Source organism: Chelonoidis abingdonii, chromosome 26 (genome assembly GCF_003597395.2).
Source record: "Chelonoidis abingdonii isolate Lonesome George chromosome 26, CheloAbing_2.0, whole genome shotgun sequence".
In the NCBI taxonomy this organism is placed as follows: Eukaryota; Metazoa; Chordata; order Testudines; family Testudinidae; genus Chelonoidis; species Chelonoidis abingdonii.
Genome location: NC_133794.1, coordinates 12,257,552 through 12,276,454, shown reverse-complemented (window position 1 = coordinate 12,276,454; position 18,903 = coordinate 12,257,552). Strand labels below are relative to the sequence as shown.

The 18,903-nt window shown below is 45.4% G+C and overlaps 1 protein-coding gene across 1 annotated transcript; it reads left to right on the top strand.

The window, feature by feature from the left end:
- The first annotated feature begins 3,623 nt into the window (after nucleotides 1-3,623).
- On the top strand, nucleotides 3,624-17,021 carry LOC116828510 (keratin, type II cytoskeletal cochleal-like). The gene is made up of 9 exons (XM_032786813.2): nucleotides 3,624-4,137; nucleotides 5,245-5,453; nucleotides 7,775-7,835; nucleotides 10,324-10,419; nucleotides 10,873-11,037; nucleotides 12,093-12,218; nucleotides 12,786-13,006; nucleotides 14,083-14,117; nucleotides 15,754-17,021. Exons 1-9 carry the CDS (start codon nucleotides 3,673-3,675, stop codon nucleotides 15,978-15,980), a joined length of 1,605 nt encoding a protein of 534 aa, XP_032642704.1. The 5' UTR covers nucleotides 3,624-3,672; the 3' UTR covers nucleotides 15,981-17,021.
- Nucleotides 17,022-18,903: the final 1,882 nt, after the last annotated feature.

Sequence of the window (18,903 nt, the reverse complement as noted above, 5' to 3'; positions counted from 1 at the left end):
AAATAGGAATCCTTTTGGCAAATCAAGTAACACAAACAGCTCTGTTGACTAATCACATTCCCACAGGAAGGCAGCCCATTTAGGCAATGGAATTTTCATTCCAAAGCATCGAATGTCGATAACCAATATTCAGGATTAATGTCAATGAGCCACGTAAACTTATGTCATTGACATAAAAATTCTGGTGGATATTTTACAAGGGGATTTGCCGGGGTTCAGTTCCCATTTAAACTAGTGGGAACCAGTCACCAAAATCCCTTAGATGCTTGGAATAGAAGAGGTTGACATTTTCAATCAGCTGGAGAAAATATTTGTCTAGAGTTTTACGCTGTGGCCAGGGCCGGCTCTAGCCATTTCGCCGCCCCAAGCACGGCGGCATGCCGCGGGGGGCGCTCTGCGGCTCGCCGGTCCCACGGCTCCGATGGACCTCCCTCAGGCATGCCTGCGGATGCTCCACCGGAGCAGCGGGACCAGTGGACCCTCCGCAAGAAGGCCTGTGGGAGGCCCTCCGGAGTCGCCTGCCACCCTAACAGCAACGGGCAGAGCACCCCCTGTGGCATGCCACCCCAAGCACGCTCTTGACGCACTGTGGCCTGGAGCCGGCCCTGGCTGTGGCTTTGCAGAGTCTGTCAACATCTCAACAGTACACCACCCTTCATTGCTTCAGTTTGCAAAACCTTATCATCTTTACTAATTTTCTGCAATGAGTAACATGGGGATATAAATCTAGTTGCCTCGTGCAGATTTTATGGTTCACCCTTTCATGTAGATACAATAGCTGGAGGGGTTAGTAAAATTGTAATTCACCAAACTCATAGTAATTAGAAATGGAAAAGACCTATTAAAAGACCAAGTTCAGCCTCTTGCAAAGGAAGAAGAGAGTCCCCTGATGAAGACTCTGTGAGATATTCATAGAATTCAAGATTTTAAAACTCAAAGGGAGCATTCTGGTCACCTAGGCATAATGCAGGCCAAAGAGTTTCACCCAGAAATTTGTACATCAAGCCCATATTAAAAACTGATCTTACATCAGGCACACCCTAGCAGATTATGCTGGTTATGGGGACTCTCCTGGTTAAGGCCCTGATTCATTCAAACACTTAAATATGCACTTAAGTCCCTCAATAGGGCTTAAGCATATGCTTAAAGCTAAGCATGTTTTTAACTGTTTTGCAGAATTGGGGCCAAAGGGTATGTCTATACTACCCGCCAGATCAGCAGGCAGCGATCAATCCAGTGAGGGCTGATTTATCGCATCTAGTCTAGACGCAATAAATCGACCTCCGAGCGCCCTCCCGTTGACTCCTGTTCTCCACCGGCGAGAGACGAGGGAGCAGCAGCAGTCGACTCACTGCAGTGAAGATACTGCGGTGAGTAGATCTAAGTACATCGACTTCCACTAGTGTAGACTAGGCCTAAGAGAAGACACCATTTAAAGAGGTATATTTAATCCCCCACATTAAAAGGCAATAACATGCTGGCCTGAATTAAAGGGCAAGAACTGAAATAATACTTCTTGTTTCTGAGTCATATTTCTTCTCTGTTTGGCAATGGAGGGCCAAATTCGGTTGCGCCTTAAAGTCAAAGCACAGACTCCAAGATTCGGCCCTTAACGAAAACCCAGGAACCCAGAATTTCCCACTGATTTAAAACCTAGTTAAATACCGGTTATTGGCTGGCCGTGGGGCTCAGTGAATTACACATGCTGCTTGGAGTCAGGTGCTCTAGATTTTGTTCCCCAGCTCTGGCTGTGAAATCTTGAACAAGTTGCAAACTCTCTGTCCTTCATCTGGCCCCTCTGAAAAATAAGCATAATATCAGTGCCTCTTATCATCCCCCTTTTAAATATATTGATGCAAAAATGCCACATAAGTGCGACCAATTATTATTAACACTATCCGATGGCTTGCCATTAAGCAGAATGTATGACAATTCCCTCCTGGCATATCCACGGTCATTAATATTTAGGATTATGAAGCTTTATAGAGACCTAAACAAGCTAAATTGGTTCCTTGGGAGATTTCCCTGAAATATAGACATTCCAATTAAGTGCACCGTAATTAAGAGGAGTAGCTATTCCTACTAAGGAGAATTGAACTGTGTGTGGGAAGTCAGGGTCCTTGCTTCTTTAAAGGCTTAAGGTGCCCTTTCACTTCAATGCACTTGGATATTGACTGGCATATTTGTCTTCATTGTACAAAGCTGTGACATCTGTGCTCTGACAGTAGCTGGGGAGCGGTTGTGCAATATCATACCAAGAGATCTTATGAACAAAACTGTTGAGTGAAGTTCTACGGCCTGCGTTATGCAGGATGTCAGCCTAGATTATCATAGAATCATAGAATCGTAGAACTGAAAGGGACCTCGAGAGGTCATGTAGTCCAGTCCCCTGCACTCAAGACAGGACTAAGTATTATCTAGATCATCTCTGGCAAGCGTTTGTCCAACCTGATCTTAAAAATCCCCAATGATGGAGATCCCACGACCTCCCTTGGTAATTTATTCCAGTGCTTAACCACCTTGATAGTTAGGAAGTTTTTCCTAATGTCCAACCTAAACCGCTCTTGCTGCAATTTAAGCCCAGTGCTTCTTGTTCTATCCTCAGAGGTTAAGAAGAACAATTTTTCTCCCTCCTCTTTGTAACAACCTTTTATGTACTTGAAAACTGTGACCATGTCCCCTCTCAGTCTTCTCTTCTCCAGACTAAACAAACCCAATTTTTTCAATCTTCCCTCATAGATCATTTTTGTTGCTCTTCTCTGGACTGTCTCCAATTTGTCCACCTCTTTTACTGAAAAGTGGCACGCAGAACTGGACACAACATTCCAGTTGAGGCCTAATCAGCGCAGAGTAAAGCAGGAGAATTACTTTTCGTGTCTTGCTTACAACACTCCTGCTAATACATCCCAGAAGGAGGTTTTCTTTTTTTGCAATGGTGTTACACTGTTGATTCATGTTTAGCTTGTGATCCACTATCGCAGTTGTCCCTTTGGCACTTAAAAATCTCCAAAGCTACAAGCTCTTGAATTCATTGGAGTTGCTTCAGATTTACTCCCAGGTGTAAACAGGGTCAGAATCTGAGCATTATTAACAACTCCTCTTTCAAACTTAAGAACACCATTCATCTGACCCTACTCAGGCATGACACACTTTGATCATGGTGGCAGTTGTGCCTAAGAACTGGACAAGGACAGTCATCCCTGGAAGCAGAAGGGTGGCCAAGGAGGTCTGTTCCAAAGCAAAAAAATACCAATGGTGCTGCCTCAGCAGCTATAATGTTCCTACTTAATTCCCCTCAGCTTGGAAAATGAAAGGCTGTTTGTGCAGAGTTAAAAGCAAACCCCGAGGGAGCCCTTGGAATTTTTTTTTTTTTTTTAAATAATCTCTGCTCTGAAAAATACAGGTTGGAAAATTCTGGTTAGCTTTATGAGTTTATAGGTTGCCAGGATATTATGTTCCAGGTCAGCCCAGTGATTAGCGGGTTGGGAAAGATGGGCCACTGCCAGGCATACCAAACCGATTAATTCAGCCAAATGATCTGAGACCTTCTGTGACCAAGCCCAGCTCTTCAAACAGATAAAAAGGGGAACACTCCAGACCCAAGTGCAGAAGGATCTCTCTCCTCCTTTGCATCTCATCCCAACCGCTCCTCACACCTTACGATCAGAAGCCATGGCTCAGAAAACCATCAGCATTAAGTCAGGTGGAGCCACTAGGAATTTCAGTGCCTCCTCCGCCGTTATCCCAGGTAGCCGAACCAGCTTCAGCTCCATCTCTGTTTCCCGGGGAGGTGGCGGAGGTCTGGGAAGGGTCAGTGGCGGTGGTTTTGGCAGCAGGAGCTTCCATGGGTTAGGTGGAAACAAAAGAATTTCAGTTAGCGGAGGCTATCGAGCTATTAGATCTGGATATGGTTATGGGTTAGGTTACGGTGGGGCTGGGTATAGGATTGGCGGAGCTGGATATGAGTTCGGTGGTGGATTTGCACCCAGCACTGGTGGCATCCATGAAGTCACTGTCAACCAGAACCTCCTGGCACCCCTCAACCTGGAGATTGACCCCACCATCCAGAAGGTGCGGAAAGAGGAGAAGGAGCAGATCAAGACCCTCAACAATAAATTTGCTTCCTTCATCGACAAGGTAAGGCTTGATCAGCTTTATCCGTGAAGCCTACCCTGGCATGCACGCCATTGGCTAGTCAAGATATGTTAAATGTTCCGTGATTCATATTGTTCTCAGTTAGGAGTGACAAAATCTTCAGTCAGTTCTTATCTGGGTTTTTGCTCTGCACCCTGTTCAGATCCAGGGCATTAGTTCCACCTGCTACAAGGTTCTGGCCAGCCATGAAATATGGATTTCGATCCTTCATCATCCCATCTCTGAGTTCTGTAGCATTTGCATAGGAAGTGCAAGATTCTTGAAATTTTCTACTCACACTTAGCTGAGAAAAATAATTTTGTTCTTTAAAACAGACAAGTTAAAATAGTATTACCATCTTGGAGAAAGCAGGCAAGCAGATTTTGTGCCAGGGCTGATCCATTTCCATTATACATCTGCACGGCTGCGCATCTCTCTGAGCCTGTTTTCTTACAAAAAAAAGAAAATACATTGTCTAACAATTTGCATAAGACTATTGATTAAAGCTGAAGTTTAAAACAAATTGTAGTGCCTCTCTTTTAAGTCCCACTTAAAATAGCATCGATTTATTATTTATTAAGCACCCAAAAATATGAATAAGGTGTGAAGGAAGATAAGGACACAGTCCCAAGAGCTTAAAATGTAAAATCTTTACTGATGCTACAGTGTTGTTGTAGCTGTGTCAGTCCCAGGATATTAGAGAGACAAGATGGGTGAGGTAATATCTTTTATTGACCTAACTTCTGTTGATGAGAGAGACAAGCATTTGAGCTTACACAGAGTTCCTCTTCCTCATCCACCTTGCCTGTCTACTGGCACGACAATATACACACATTTATTTAGACAGATAGAAACAATTGACTATTAGCCCACGTTTTGTGGTTGTGTATTAGATGTACATGCCCACTGAAAGCCATAATGCATGTAAGACAAAATCCAGGACCAGAAGACCTTCAAGTCTAGTTCCTACGAAGTGTGGCTGAGGTTTTGTCTTTTTTTTTTTTTTTTTTTTTTTTTTTTTTTTTTTTACTTTTTTTTTTTTTTTTTTTTTTTTTGGTAAGCTGATGAGGTTACTTCAAATGCTTCAGTATTTTGTCTGATGGGATTCAGGTCCGGTTCCTGGAGCAGCAGAATAAGGTGCTGGAGACCAAATGGTGCCTGTTGCAGGAGCAAAAAACCGCAAAAAGTAATATTGAACCTATGTTTGAGGCTTACATCAGTAACCTGAGAAGGCAGCTAGAATCTCTTGGAAGTGAAAGACTTCGGCTGGATGGAGAGCTGAAGAAAATGCAGGACACCGTAGAAGATTTCAGGATCAGGTAAGCAAAGCTGGAAGGAATTCTATTCTGCTATGCAATGTTCTGTCATTGTACTCAAATTCTTATGCCACACCCATTGGTGTTGTACAGAAAAACAAAGGCCACGTCTGCACTACAAACTTATATTGGCATCATTACATCACTCAGAGGTGTGAAAATCCATCCCTGAGCAATGTAGTTATACCAATCTAATTCCCAGCGTAGACAGCGCTATGTCGACGGGAGAGCTTCTTCCGTCAACACAACTACCACCTCTCGCACAGGTGGATTAACCATGCCAACGGGAGAAGCCCGTTACAGTAACAGCTGCACTGGTGTAGCACTGTACGTGAAGACAAGCCCAAAGGAACTAAAATGACACAGCGTAGAAAATTGTGCCATTTGAAGAAAAATGTATTCCTGCACCCAGACTTTTGTACCTACAGCAGGTCAATGGCAAAACTCTCACTGATTTCAATGGGGCAGGATTTCTTCCCTGACTTTCAGAAGTCCCCAAAATTCCAGTTTAGGGACCCAATACAGAGAAGCTCCTAACACATGGTTGAAGTTAAGCTCTCTTCCCCAATTTGCAGGGAGGCATAGCTCAGTGGTTTGAGCACTGGCCTGTTAAACTCAGGGTTGTAAGTTCAATCCTCAAAGGGGCCATTTAGGGATTGGGGGCAAAATCAGTACTTGGTTTGTTTGTGAAGGCAGGGAGCTGGACTTAATGACTTTCTGGGGTCACTTCTAGCTCTATGAGGTAGGTCTATCTCCAGATATATAAATAGTGATGCTTTTCTGAATTGGGGCCTGAGGGTTTGTCATTATAAAGTCTGCTGGGGTCAATGCAGGAATTAGTGTGTGAAGTTCTATGGTTTGTGTGACTCAGAAAGTTGAACTTAACCATCACAATGATCCCTTCAGGCCTCAAAAACTCTGAATTTTGGGATCTGTTTCCAGGCATGGACCTCACAAGCCCCAAGGGTTCACGCTGGTCCCAATTTAGGAAGTACTGAGCATACTCACATGGACTGAGCATGTTCAGTAACACAGCTAAAGCCAGCTGCCCTCATTCCCCCACTATCAGCAGGCACAGGTCATCTCTGAGGAAAGCACGTGCATAAGTGCTCTGCTGAATAGGGATGAATTTGGAGCTCCTATCCTGAAATTATCCCCCAGAATCTCTGGCTAACGAGAAAAGGCTGTGACTTGTTTCATGGGCGTACATGGCGGTGGGTAGTTGAAAGGAGCATGGGAGATGATTGCTAACCTTGTCAATTTTTATTTTAGTGGGTTTTGGGGGGCATTGTTCAGCTGATTTTTTTTAACAAATTTGTCCCACAACAAGAAATACAAACTTACTTTGGCTTTTACAAAAAAATAGGCACGTGCTGAACGAATTTTCCTTGTGTAGCAGCTAAGATACATAGAAACCTATGCAGGCTACAACTTTGTTCAGTCATAACACCACCTAATGGGTGTTGTATTCCCGAGACGGGGGCATCTGAAATCTTTCCTTCCGTGAAGAGTCAGGCCTGCCTGACTTGTTTTATTAGCTGCACGAAATCTCTCTTTAAATTGTAGCTCTTAATCTCCCCCCATTGAATTAATTTATGACGGGCTGGGCAGCCATCCATGTTTAGTGTTAACCTTTATACTCCTGCAAGTGCTCAGTGGTACCGCTATGTCCTACCAAACAGGAGAGTCAAATCCTGGATTCAGATTCTGGATTCTTCATGTACCAAAAACATGCATTGGGCCAGAGTCTGCCCTCAGACTCCCCACATTCAGCGGCTCCACTGAAGTCAACAGGACGACAGGCATCAGTGCAGAATTTGGCCCCAGTTGACTAACACAGGTGTGGCACAGATGAGCTCAACCAGGGCTCCTCCCACCCCTTCCAGCCTGAGAAAAGTTACAGGGATTACAAACCTCTTTCATGCAGGATGAAAAATTAGAGGAGGCTAAAACATGCCTTTAATTGAAGGGCTTGCAGGTTCTCTGATGACATCCTTCCATTGTCTGGCCTCAGGGTACCGTATTTGCAACTAGGCTGGTCATATACGCCTGCCACAATACAGGGAGAAGGTACACAACATCATCCTGCTGCTCCTTCTGATGTCCAAGGAGGCCTGTTCCCAGCTGGTAAATGGTCTATCAGAACAGGCTCTGTCAATTTCATGGATAGCCACTGTAAATATCTTGGCCATTAGTAACAAACAGTCCAGGATATGCAAGGGAAAACATGTGGCAATGGCTCACAGAGGACAGGCAGTGGAAACTAAATGGTTATACTTACACCAGCTGTAACAAGGCTACTGTCTCACCTTCTTCCCGCCCAGGTACGAAGATGAGGTCAACAAGCACACGGCTGCAGAGAATGAGTTTGTGGTGCTCAAGAAGGTAAGTGATCTTGATAAAAAAGGAACAGGGGACTTATTTTTAAAAGGGAATCTTTGATAGCAGCCTTCAACGACCTGAAGCGGGGTTCCAAAGAGGATGGAGCTCAGCTGTTCTCGGTGGTGGCAGATGACAGAACAAGGACCAATGGTCTCAAATTGCAGTGGGGGAGGTCTAGGTTGGATATTAGGAAACATTATTTCACTAGGAGGGTGGTGAAGCACTGGACTAGGATCCCTAGGGAAGTGGTGGAATCTCCTTCCTGAGAGGTTTTTAAGACCCGACTTGACAAAGCCCTGGGCAGGGATGATTTAGTTGGTGTTGGTCCTGCTTTGAGCAGGGTGTGGGACTAGATGACCCCCTGAGGTCTCTTCCAACCCTAATATTCTATGATTCTATCAATCATTTGTATTTGTTTTACCCTTTCAACCCCGAGAGATCAAAGGGCGCAGCGCTCCCCCCAGCCATTCTAGCTGGAACCCTCCTTTGAGGCAAAGCTGGCGGACTGGTCTGCCTGTCCTTCTGTCATCCAGCCTGGATAATGATGTGCCTCTGGATCAGCCAGCAGCACCAGAACTTCCTCTCCTAGGTCCTGACCCAAAGCCCAGGGGACTAACTCCCAGGGGACACCGAATCAGCCCCAGCTGTTAACCCCTACCCTGGCTGTTCTGCCACTTCTCAGATAGACACTACCTCCATCTCTCCATGCATATTTAGACCATTTACCACCTCCCATCCAGCCAGCCATGTGCTCCCCATCAGACACAGCCCCTGTCCAGCAATGGCTAGAGGTGGCCTAGGATCTGGGAGACCCAGCTTCAATTCCCTGCTCTGCATCTTGGGGAAGTCACCCAGGCCTGAATGTGCAGAAGGAGTTAGGTACCTAAGGACCAGTTTAGAGCTGACTCCCACCGAGCCCCGTAGGTGCCAAAACTCACTTGGCACCAAAACGTTTGTGGTGAAACCGAACCGATGTTTCTGCTGTTGAGCGAGTGCACAGCTCACTCCCGCTGGCCGCCCCAGAGCCTATCTCCTACCTAAGACCTACAGCGATTCACACAGACCAGGGGACAAGAGGCGTTCAGTAGCCCTAAGTCACGGACGGGGCCCGATGACGTAGGCCTCCTCTAGTTCACACAAAACAGATGGGCAGGGCTACCTAGCTTTTAGCCCACTGGTTAAGGGAGGTGGGAGAGCCCCAATTCAGGTCCTCCCTCATCTGACGAGGGAGAAGTTATTTGAAGAGGGAACTGCTGCCTCTCAGGTGAGTACCCTAACCACTGAGTTACAGGATATTCTGACCTAGGACTCCCTTACTTGCTCCTGGGAGCAGGGGAACTAGCTCCTGGGGTGCCCACCTTCCAGATGAGTCCTCTACTGACCAGGCTAGAGTCATCCTCCTGCTTGTGCATGAGCTCACTCTCTCTTTCTCTCTCTCTCACGCCTTCTTAGGCTACATCGACACCAGGGGTCAGCAACCTCTCAGAAGTGGTGTGCTGAGTCTTCATTTATTCACTCTAATATAAGGTTTCACGTGCCAGTGATACATTTTAACATTTTTAGAAGGTCTCTTGCCATAGGTCTATAATATATAACTAAACTATTGCTGTATGTAAAGTAAATAAGGTTTATAAAATGTTTAAGAAGCTTCGTTTAAAATTAGATTAAAAGGCAGAGCCCCCCGGACCAGTGGCCAGGACCTGGGAAGTGTGAATGCCACTGAAAATCAGCTCACGTGCCCAGGGAGGCACTGCTTGGGCAGCTAGAGCACATGTGTAGGGGACATACCTGTGCACAAGCCTACAGGGCTCAGGTGTGTCTTTACTCACCTAAGCAGTACCTCACCGTCTACCCTGCAATTTATACCTGTGCTGGGGGAGTGCAGGGGGAGAGAGGATGTGGAGTGTACGTACTGTAAGTGCCACCAAAAGCAGGATGCAGTGTGGACGCACCTTCAAAGAGTCAGCCGGGGCAGAGCCATCTGCGCATTGCAATGGCTAACTCCTTTTGTGCCTTCAGGCCTTAGTGGTTCTGTGCCTCAATTTTCCAGCTGTGAAATCGGGATAGCGCTTCCCCATCTCATAGGGACGCTGTGAGGATAACTACATTAAAAGACTGCGAGGTGGTCCATAACCTTGGTAACGGCAGCCATGTAAGTCCCTTAGGTCCTGAACAATCCAGGGGGCAATAGCCAAAGGTGCATAAGGGAGTTCAGTGCCCAGCGCCAATGGGATTCGGCTGGCTTTGGAAATTCCATTCAATACCTACAGGGAAGTTCTTTTATGGCGGCTGGGGCTGTGAGGAAAGAAACTGTTTAGAGCCACTCAACATGTTGTCCACCAAAAGCTTTTTCATCGAAAAGCCACAGAGATCAGATAGCCCATACAGCTGGGTTGTTCTCCTACAGCTTGTGTTAAAGCCCTGCTGGCCCTCATCAGGGAGTACAGCTGTGCAGGGTTTGGCTAGCCCATCTCTGTTCTTATGTTTTCAGGATGTGGACACTGCCTACATGAACAAGGTGGAGCTGGAGGCTAAAGTGGATGCCCTGACTGACGAGATCAACTTCCTGAGAGCTCTCTATGAAGCAGTAAGGACCGTTCTAATTTTCCCAAGTCTCCTGGGGCAAACATAATGCTGTTTTTCACACACACACACACACACACACACACCAACTTCACATCAGAGAGAATCAAACCACTCAGAAATTTAAATTATAATAATTGGAGATATACCAATCTTCTAAAACTGGAAGTGACCTTGAAAGGTCATTGAGTCCAGCCCCCTGCCTTCACTAGCAGGACCAATTTTTGCCCCAGATCCCTAAGTGGCCCCCTCAAGGATTAAACTCACAAACCTGGGTTTAGTGGACCAATGTGCAAACCACTGAGCTATCCCTCCCCCGATAGCCATGTATGGAGTTTATAGGCCCATGGTTCCCTTTATATTGGTGTTTTACCATGCAACGTTTCTGTGAAGAAGACTCAAAACAGGAGAGGAGGAGAGATCCGGACCCTAAATGTCATTTTTCTTTAATTTCCAGGAATTAGCTCATTTGCAGTCGCAAATTTCTGACACTTCTGTCGTCCTTTCAATGGACAACAGCCGAAATCTGGACCTGGACGGCATCATCGCAGAGGTCAAAGCGCAGTACGAGGATATTGCTAACAGGAGCCGAGCTGAGGCGGAGTCTTGGTACCAAACCAAGGTAGTGGCACTGGACTTCTGAGAGTTTGGACTATGATATTCATCCTTAGGTTTGGTGGAGAGATGTTCGTCAAACCAGTTTTCTGTGGAAAATTGTAGTTTCAACCACAGTGAAAATTTCTGCAGAATTGTTATCGATCCAGACAACTTTTTAAAAAAAGAATCAGAGGGAAAAGTTTCAATATTTCCAGAACATGTTTTGATTTGAAATAACTTCTTGTTTCAAATTTATGTTATAATTTAAAAGGAGGTCAGAATGGAAACGAAACATTGAATTGACCCAAAACTCAATGGTGGGGGGATTTGGCGGTGACAATTTTTGAAATTTTGACTTTTTGCCCCAATTCAGGACAATTTTGTAGTGGTTGTTTTTAAGGTCAAAAGTTTTTGCAGGATGGAAAAAGATGCCCCAAGAACATGCCCAGGGTTTCACATGGCATTGTACACATGGAGGCTATCCCATCCTGCCTTTCACACCTTCACCCTTATACTGATATTTTTAGTATACTAACTTGATCAGAGCTAGAGTGGGTATGTCTACCTGAGCTGGGAACTACACCCTCAGTGTAGATACACCCTTAGAAACCCATTTCACCTCCTTGCCGCATGGACCTTGAATTTTTTACTAGGGCAGGGGAATGGTGAAATACGTTACACTTTCTAAGCGAGAGCTGAATTTTAGGATATATTTACATTTGGGCCTGGGTTGTGATTCCCAGCTCATGTAGACAGACTAACCCACCTGGAACCTGTGGGTGCATACTCAGGGCAGCTAGCCCTAGCCACCATTGCCACAGTCCATGTGACCCCATCTACACTCCTATTTTTAGCACACCAGCTCAATAGGAGCTAGTGCAAGTAAGTCTCTGCAAGCTAGGAATCACACCCCTAGCTCCAAGCGTCAATGTAGCTACACACAAAGGAAGAGGTGGAAGAAATCGGTTCCCTTCAATAGTTTCCAGTGGCTCACTGTGATACCCTATGATGCCGATTTCACCCTCCTCTCCATGTCTGACTCTGCCACCTCTAACCCCCCCCCCCCCCCGTCTATCACAGTATGAGGAGCTGCAGCTGACCGCTGGCAGACATGGGGATGACCTGCAGAACACCAAGATCGAGATCTCCGAGATGAACCGCATGATTCAGAGGCTCCACTCTGAAATTGACAATGTGAAGAAGCAGGCACGTCCGCGTGATGGTTACATTCTGGGATGTGGGTGGAAGGGAAGGGGGGATCTCAGAATTTCAGGACTGCCTTAGCAGCATCTCCATGCCACCAGGGGTGTAAGAGGCAATGGCTGGCACACGGTGTACTCCAGCAATAATGGGCACTGTGAGCCACTGCCCTGGGACTCAAGAGAGATGGGTTCAAATCCTGACTCTGCCACCACCCTGTGGGTGGCCTTGGGCAAGTCAATATAAGAGGTAGGGATTACTATGATGATGGCCCTGAGGGATGTGTTACAAAACAGAATAAGTTACACAGTCCAGAGGTTGTTCTAGGGGGCAGGCGCTAGAGGGGGTGTCAAGCCTAGAGATCTAGGGAATGCAGAGGTGGCTTAAAGGCACCAAATGGAGATCTGGGCCAATCTCTATAATACTGAGTCAAGAGATACATACACTCAGTTCAATGATACAGGCCACAAGCTTGCAAGCATCCTTGCCATCCCCGATCAGGCTGGTAGATTGCAAATTCACACGTGCTCCCAATAGGATTACATTCACTGAACACATTTCCTACCTTCACAGTGTGCCAGTCTGCAGACAGCCATTGCTGATGCTGAGCACCGTGGTGAACTAGCCCTTAAAGATGCCCAGGCAAAACTAGCTGAGCTGGAGGAAGCCCTGCAGAAGGCCAAGGCAGACATGGCGCGTCAGCTGCGGGAGTACCAGGAGCTGATGAATGTCAAGCTGGCCCTGGATATTGAGATTGCCACCTACAGGAAGCTGCTGGAAGGAGAGGAGAGCAGGTGGGTGGTAAATACATTAGAGCTGGATGAAAAAAATGCCTTAAAACATTTTTGGAGAGAAAATGACTTCTCCATTTCAATTTTTGCAAAAATAAATAAATACATAAAAAATTTAAAAAACAGTTTTTAAAAAAAAAAAAAATCAACATCCAAAAATTTCAATTGCTGAAAAGGAAATATTTTCACATTCCCACTGAAAACTCCAAAAAAATTCAGCAGCGGGGTGGGGGGAAGGGAAGGAAGATTGGTCTGGGGATGAGGTTAGCAAAACCCTGAAGAGTTTCAAAGACATTTTTTGATAAAATGGGAAAAGGGTTCGTTTGTGTTGAGTTTTTTTGCAGGGAAAAAGAAACCATTTCTCAACAACCAGCTCTAAAAGGCAGCCCTCCAGTCTGCAACAGGAAGAGGAGTTAATTAAGGCCTGTGAATATGGGACACAATTCGCTGCTCAGAGAATGAATTTGAATCCAGATCAGATGGCCAAAAATATTGCATGTGCACCACTTAAGCCACTCAGAGTATGTCTACACAGCAACTAGACACCCGTGGCTGGCCCATGCCAGTTGACTCAGCTTCGTGGGGCTTGGGCTGTGGAGCTGTTTTGTTGCTATGTAGACATCTGGGTTCGGGCTGGAGCCTGGGCTCTAGAACCGAGAGGCAATGAAATAGCCCTGCAGCCCAAGCTCCGTGAACCCAAGTCAGCAGGCATGGACTGACCACAAGTTTTTCTTTGCTGTGTAGACATATCCTTAAGTGTTACATAGGTCTTTTGCACTGGCCCTCTCCCCAGTGATGAATTTCACCACTTAGGGACAGATCTTCCACTGATGTAAACATTAGTGTACATCAGCTGAGGTTCTGGTCCTAAAACTGTGTTTCAAATTTCAAACATAGACTGTATCGATACTCCTACAAGCTAATGGGTATCGTTTGTGTCTGAACTTCACCAAGGAAGACAGGTCTTATTGTAGTGCTAAATGTCTTCGCCTTCTAAATGACTCAGTTCCACAATCCTGGGGGGCAAATTGCTTATAATAATCATAATAACACCTTTCTTTCCCCCCCATCCCCAACAGGCTAGCTGGAGAAGGTGTTGGTGCAGTGAACATCTGTAAGTATTCTGGCTCCCAAATGCTAGACTCTCAATGAGATGACAACTCAAAGAGTCGTTATTCCTAGGGAGAGCTAGGGTTTGCTGATAGTGCAGAGCAACTGATATACAAAGGGATGGCGGTCAATTGTTCTCCATGGCCACTGAAAGTAGGACAAGATGTAACGGGCTTAATTTGCAGCAAGAGAGATTGAGGTTAGACATTAGGAAAAACTTTCTGATTATAAGGGTGGTTAAGCTCTGGAATAGGTTTCCAAGGGAGGATGTGGAATCCCCGTCATTGGATGTTCTGAAGAACAAGTTGGACAAACCCCTGTCAGGGATGGTCTAGGATTTCCTCTCCCAGGGGGAGGGATAGCTCAGTGGTTCAAGCATTGGCCCCTTAAACCCAGGGTTGTGAGTTCAACCCTTGAGGGGGCCATTTAGGGATCTGGGGCAAAAATCTGTCTGGAGATTACTCTTTCTTTAAGCAGGGGGTTGGACTAGATGACCTTCTGAGGTTCCTTCCAATGCTGATACTCTATGATTCTTTGGTCCTGCCTCAACACAGGGGGTTGGACTTGATGACCTCTCAAGGTCCCTTCTCACTCTACACTTTTATGATTCTATATGAGGCTGCAATGGTAGCAGATATCAGAGGGGTAACTGTGTTAGTCTGTATCCACAAAAACAACAATTGTTTTTGTGAATTCATTGTTTTTGTGGATACAGACTAACACAGCTACCCTTCTGATACTTGGTACTATGCAAAGTAGCAGATATGTAATGCATTCAGGGTTTTGCAGCTCTGTATGGCACTGTTGAGACAGCAGCACCCTGAATATTTCTCTTAGGCCAGATCTTGAACCTGAGAACGTCTCATCATGTATTTGGGGTGCAAATCACTCTTATGCAAAGGGGCAAGTGCAAGGCATGTGAACCTCCTAAATCCCACAAAAGTGGCACAGAGTCTCTCTGTCAGAGTGTGAACAATAGTAATTTCCACCCTTGGGCTTACAGAAGGCAGTGAGAAAACTCGTGTGAGAAAGGGCTACTATCAGTGGAATGGAATGCAAGGGTCTTGCCCCGAGACATTGTGACTAGAAAGACATCAACAAACCAACAAGAATCCACAATTAGACACAAGGTCTGGAGGGTAAAGGCTGAAAGACCTAAATGGGTCCTATTCTGCTCTCAGTGACAGCGAGAGTAAAGCCATCGAGGTTAGCAACGTCATAAAATCAGTATAAATGGGAAGAATTGGGGCCGTACAACATTGTTTGGCCCAACAACTGGTAAGGCAAAAAAACCAGGGGAAGCAGATGGGTCCCTCTCAGAGAGACAGGTACTTGTAGACCAGGAAAGAAGGGTTAAATTAAATGAGCAAAGGGGAAACTTTAAGGGAAGGCAAAATTAGAAGGCCTGATTTCAACGGGATTTAGTAACCCACACCCAGCAGGGGGAGAACAGAGACTCTGTGTGAGTATTAGGCAACTGCATAGTGGTGAAATATACTAGACAGCAGGAGGATCTCCAAGGGAACTGCTGGTAACCCCCCAGCTTCAGATGTTTGAAACAAACATTTTTGCCTTTTCTTCTGTGACTGGCAGGCTGCTGCTCTATGCCATCTATACCTCTGCTTTCCTTTGCTTCACAGCTGTGGTCACCTCTGCTGGTGGAAGTAGCTACGGCACTGGGGGTGGGCTGGGTGTGGGGGTCGGGCTGGGTAATGCGGCTGGACTTGGCTACGGCATTGGAGGAAGCAGCTTCAGCGCCAGCAGCGGGAGAGGTCTGGTGGGAGGATTCAGCGCTGGAGGGGGAAGCAGCTCCAGCATGAAGATCGTCTCGAAAACCACCTCAACCAAAAAGAGCATCCGCAGCTAAAGTGCTAGCCAAGCCCCCAATTCACCCCAGCCTGAAGAGAAGAAATATGACACTGCCTCCTCACAGCAGCACAGCCCAAACCATCTCCAACGCACAGGCTTGCAGGGGAGGAAAAGATCCCATTAAATACCATTTAAGAGCTGCATGAGTCACATTCCTCTTAGGTGAGGCATTATTGACTTTAGGAGGACGAGCCTTTTCTCCATTCCGCTTAACTCACAGGCGTAGCACATCAAAACCCAGCCTTAACGGCTTCATGCAAATTCTGAATGAATAATCAGTCCTACTGGTTAACGAGTTCCAGGGAGGCAGAACTTGGCTCATTGAAATTAACATATTTTGATCCTATTCCTGCTCTTCTTTGGATCAGTGTAAATCCGGAATAACACCAAATCTAGATTTACACTAGTGTACCTGAGAGCTGAAAGTGGCCCTATGCCTGGCTACGTGTAAATGTTTTTTCACTAAATAAACCTCAGGCTTGCCTAGTGAGTCATATTTCCATCTTTGTGCTCCATATTAGTCAACCAACAGAGGCCTCTCTCTCCCCCTAGTGTTTGGGAAGTGCAATATCTCTCACCAGTGGGTTTGGCGAACAGGCATGTTGTTACATCCAATCAGAGGCAGTCTTAATATTTCTGAGTTCATCTTGCTCCTCCATATATCCTTTCTCTCTCTGGTATCTCCCTCACACTCCCTGCATCATATAATATAGTCTTCGTTTTCACTGGTTCGTCTTCTATACAAGACCATCGCTTGCTTAACAGTCAGTGGATTCGCTACTCAGTCCTCGTAACCCACGCCTACATCCAATGAGGCATTAGCATCAAGCCAGCCGCAGGTTTCTAGATCCTGTGCAAACCTCACAATTGAGTCAAGCTGCTCTCTGTCAGCCAGGAGAGCATGAACATGAAGTAGAGATGACACAAGGTCTATGGTTTATACGTGCACAGTAACAAATACGCAGACACTAAAAGGTGAACATTATGCTTTGGTGACCCTTATGAGCTGTATCACATGTAAACAATGCTTGTATCTCATTGCCTGTGTTCTTCATGTGGCGGGGAGGCAGAAGGGGGAGGAAGGTTCCAAGCTTTTATGTATCATGATCCCCATTACCACTGTTCCTATTACTTTATGCTTGTGTTGAAGTATTCTGATTTCATGAAACTTCTGCAATAAACTGCAATCAACCTATCTGTCTTCAATGTGGCTTTATGCTCTATTATGCAATGTACTCAAAAGCCTAACTTTATAACAAGTTTTATAAGACTGGCCCTCCTCACAGATGGAATAATTCATGACTTTCCATATTTACCTCCTAGCTATTGTAGTCTGAGAGACAGAGTTAAGTCTAAGGTAGCACTTAAATATTTGGTGGGAATTTTCTCTCTCTGCTTATCCTGCCTTTTACAGTTCTCAATTCAAGGCCACTGCAGCTGTTTGCTTTTTTCTTTTCTTTTTTTTTAAACTGTGCCAGTAAATTCCTGTCAAGCACTTTTAGCGATGCTCATGTTCACTCCCTGGCTGTGTTCAGCTTCATGAATGTTCTGATCTGCATAAGAGTTAATTACCCAGAAGGACGCCTTCAAAAGATTGCCTTCTAACAGAAGAGCGAGGGGTCCTGCAGGAGTCCCTAAAATCCCAGCTGCAAAGATAGAGGACTTGATTCTGATCTCACACCAGTTTTACACCAGTCTAACACCACTGACTTCAATAAAGTTATTCCTGAGTCAAACTGGTGTCAAGTAGCAGTGTCACTCCATTGACTTTCATGGAGTCACTCTTGATTTACACACGTGTAAATGGGCTACAACTTCATTGGAGTTACTCCTGACTGACATTAGTGTAAGTGAGTTCAGTAGCAGGACTTGCTGCTTGTACACAAATGCAAAATGTAGGTTGCGCAGTTAACACACAGAGCAAAGCCAAACGAGATTACAGTGCGGTCTGGGGATTACGGTGTGACAGCATGATCTCTGCCTTGATAGAAATGTCTGTGTAGATGGTCCCTATTTAGGTTCACTCATTTGTGAAAGAGAGGAAATGAGAGCACACAAGAAAAATTGAAGAAAGCAGGAACAATGGTGGGAAATAACAAGTAAGAAAGAACTAGGGAGGAAGTGAGAGAAATCTGCACCTGTAAACAGATGCGGAAGCCACAGCCCCCCTCCCCACAGCCCCTGACTGTGGGAAAAGGGGGGCCTGAAAAGATTGAGGACCCATTTTAAACACTGTATAAATGAGACAAAAGACGCCTGACCTCTTGTTCCTATGTCCTACATGGACTGATCTGAAAATAATTGGAGCTGAGCAGAGGATGGAAATTTCATTTCAGGGAGAATTTTGAGATTTCAAAATTTGTCTTTGTTCCAATTAGGAATGAAACCTGAACATTTCTAAATTCGCCACTAAAGCAAAATTGTGGGAAAAAACCACCCTGGATTGATCAAAAGGTTTCCACATTTTAATTTTATATCATACCACAGAGTGCAAAAAGTTTTGAATTTCAAAATGAGAAAGTCATTTAAAAACTAAAAAATCAAAACATTTCCCTTTGTAAATGTCAAAATGGGACATTTCAACATTGTCTCCAGAGCCCAGGATCTGGAATATTCTATCACTTTGGAGAGGTTCAATCTAGTTTCCAAACTTCACCACTGAATAGAGAAAGTCTGAAAACCTCCCAAGTTTGGGAAAACATGACTCCTGATCTGATCCCTAAATCCCAGCTCTCTAGTTTGTGTTGAGAGCTAAAGTCCATATAACATTTTCCTCTTAAAGGCTCAAATCCGGAGATCTGTACTCTGCGTCAGCCTGTGCTTTGTCGTGGAACGGGTACACCGTGTGGAACAAGGTGGCTTCCAGACCACTCCTTGCACAGCTGCCAGGCATAGCTGCTGCACCTGAGCACAGGGGCTGT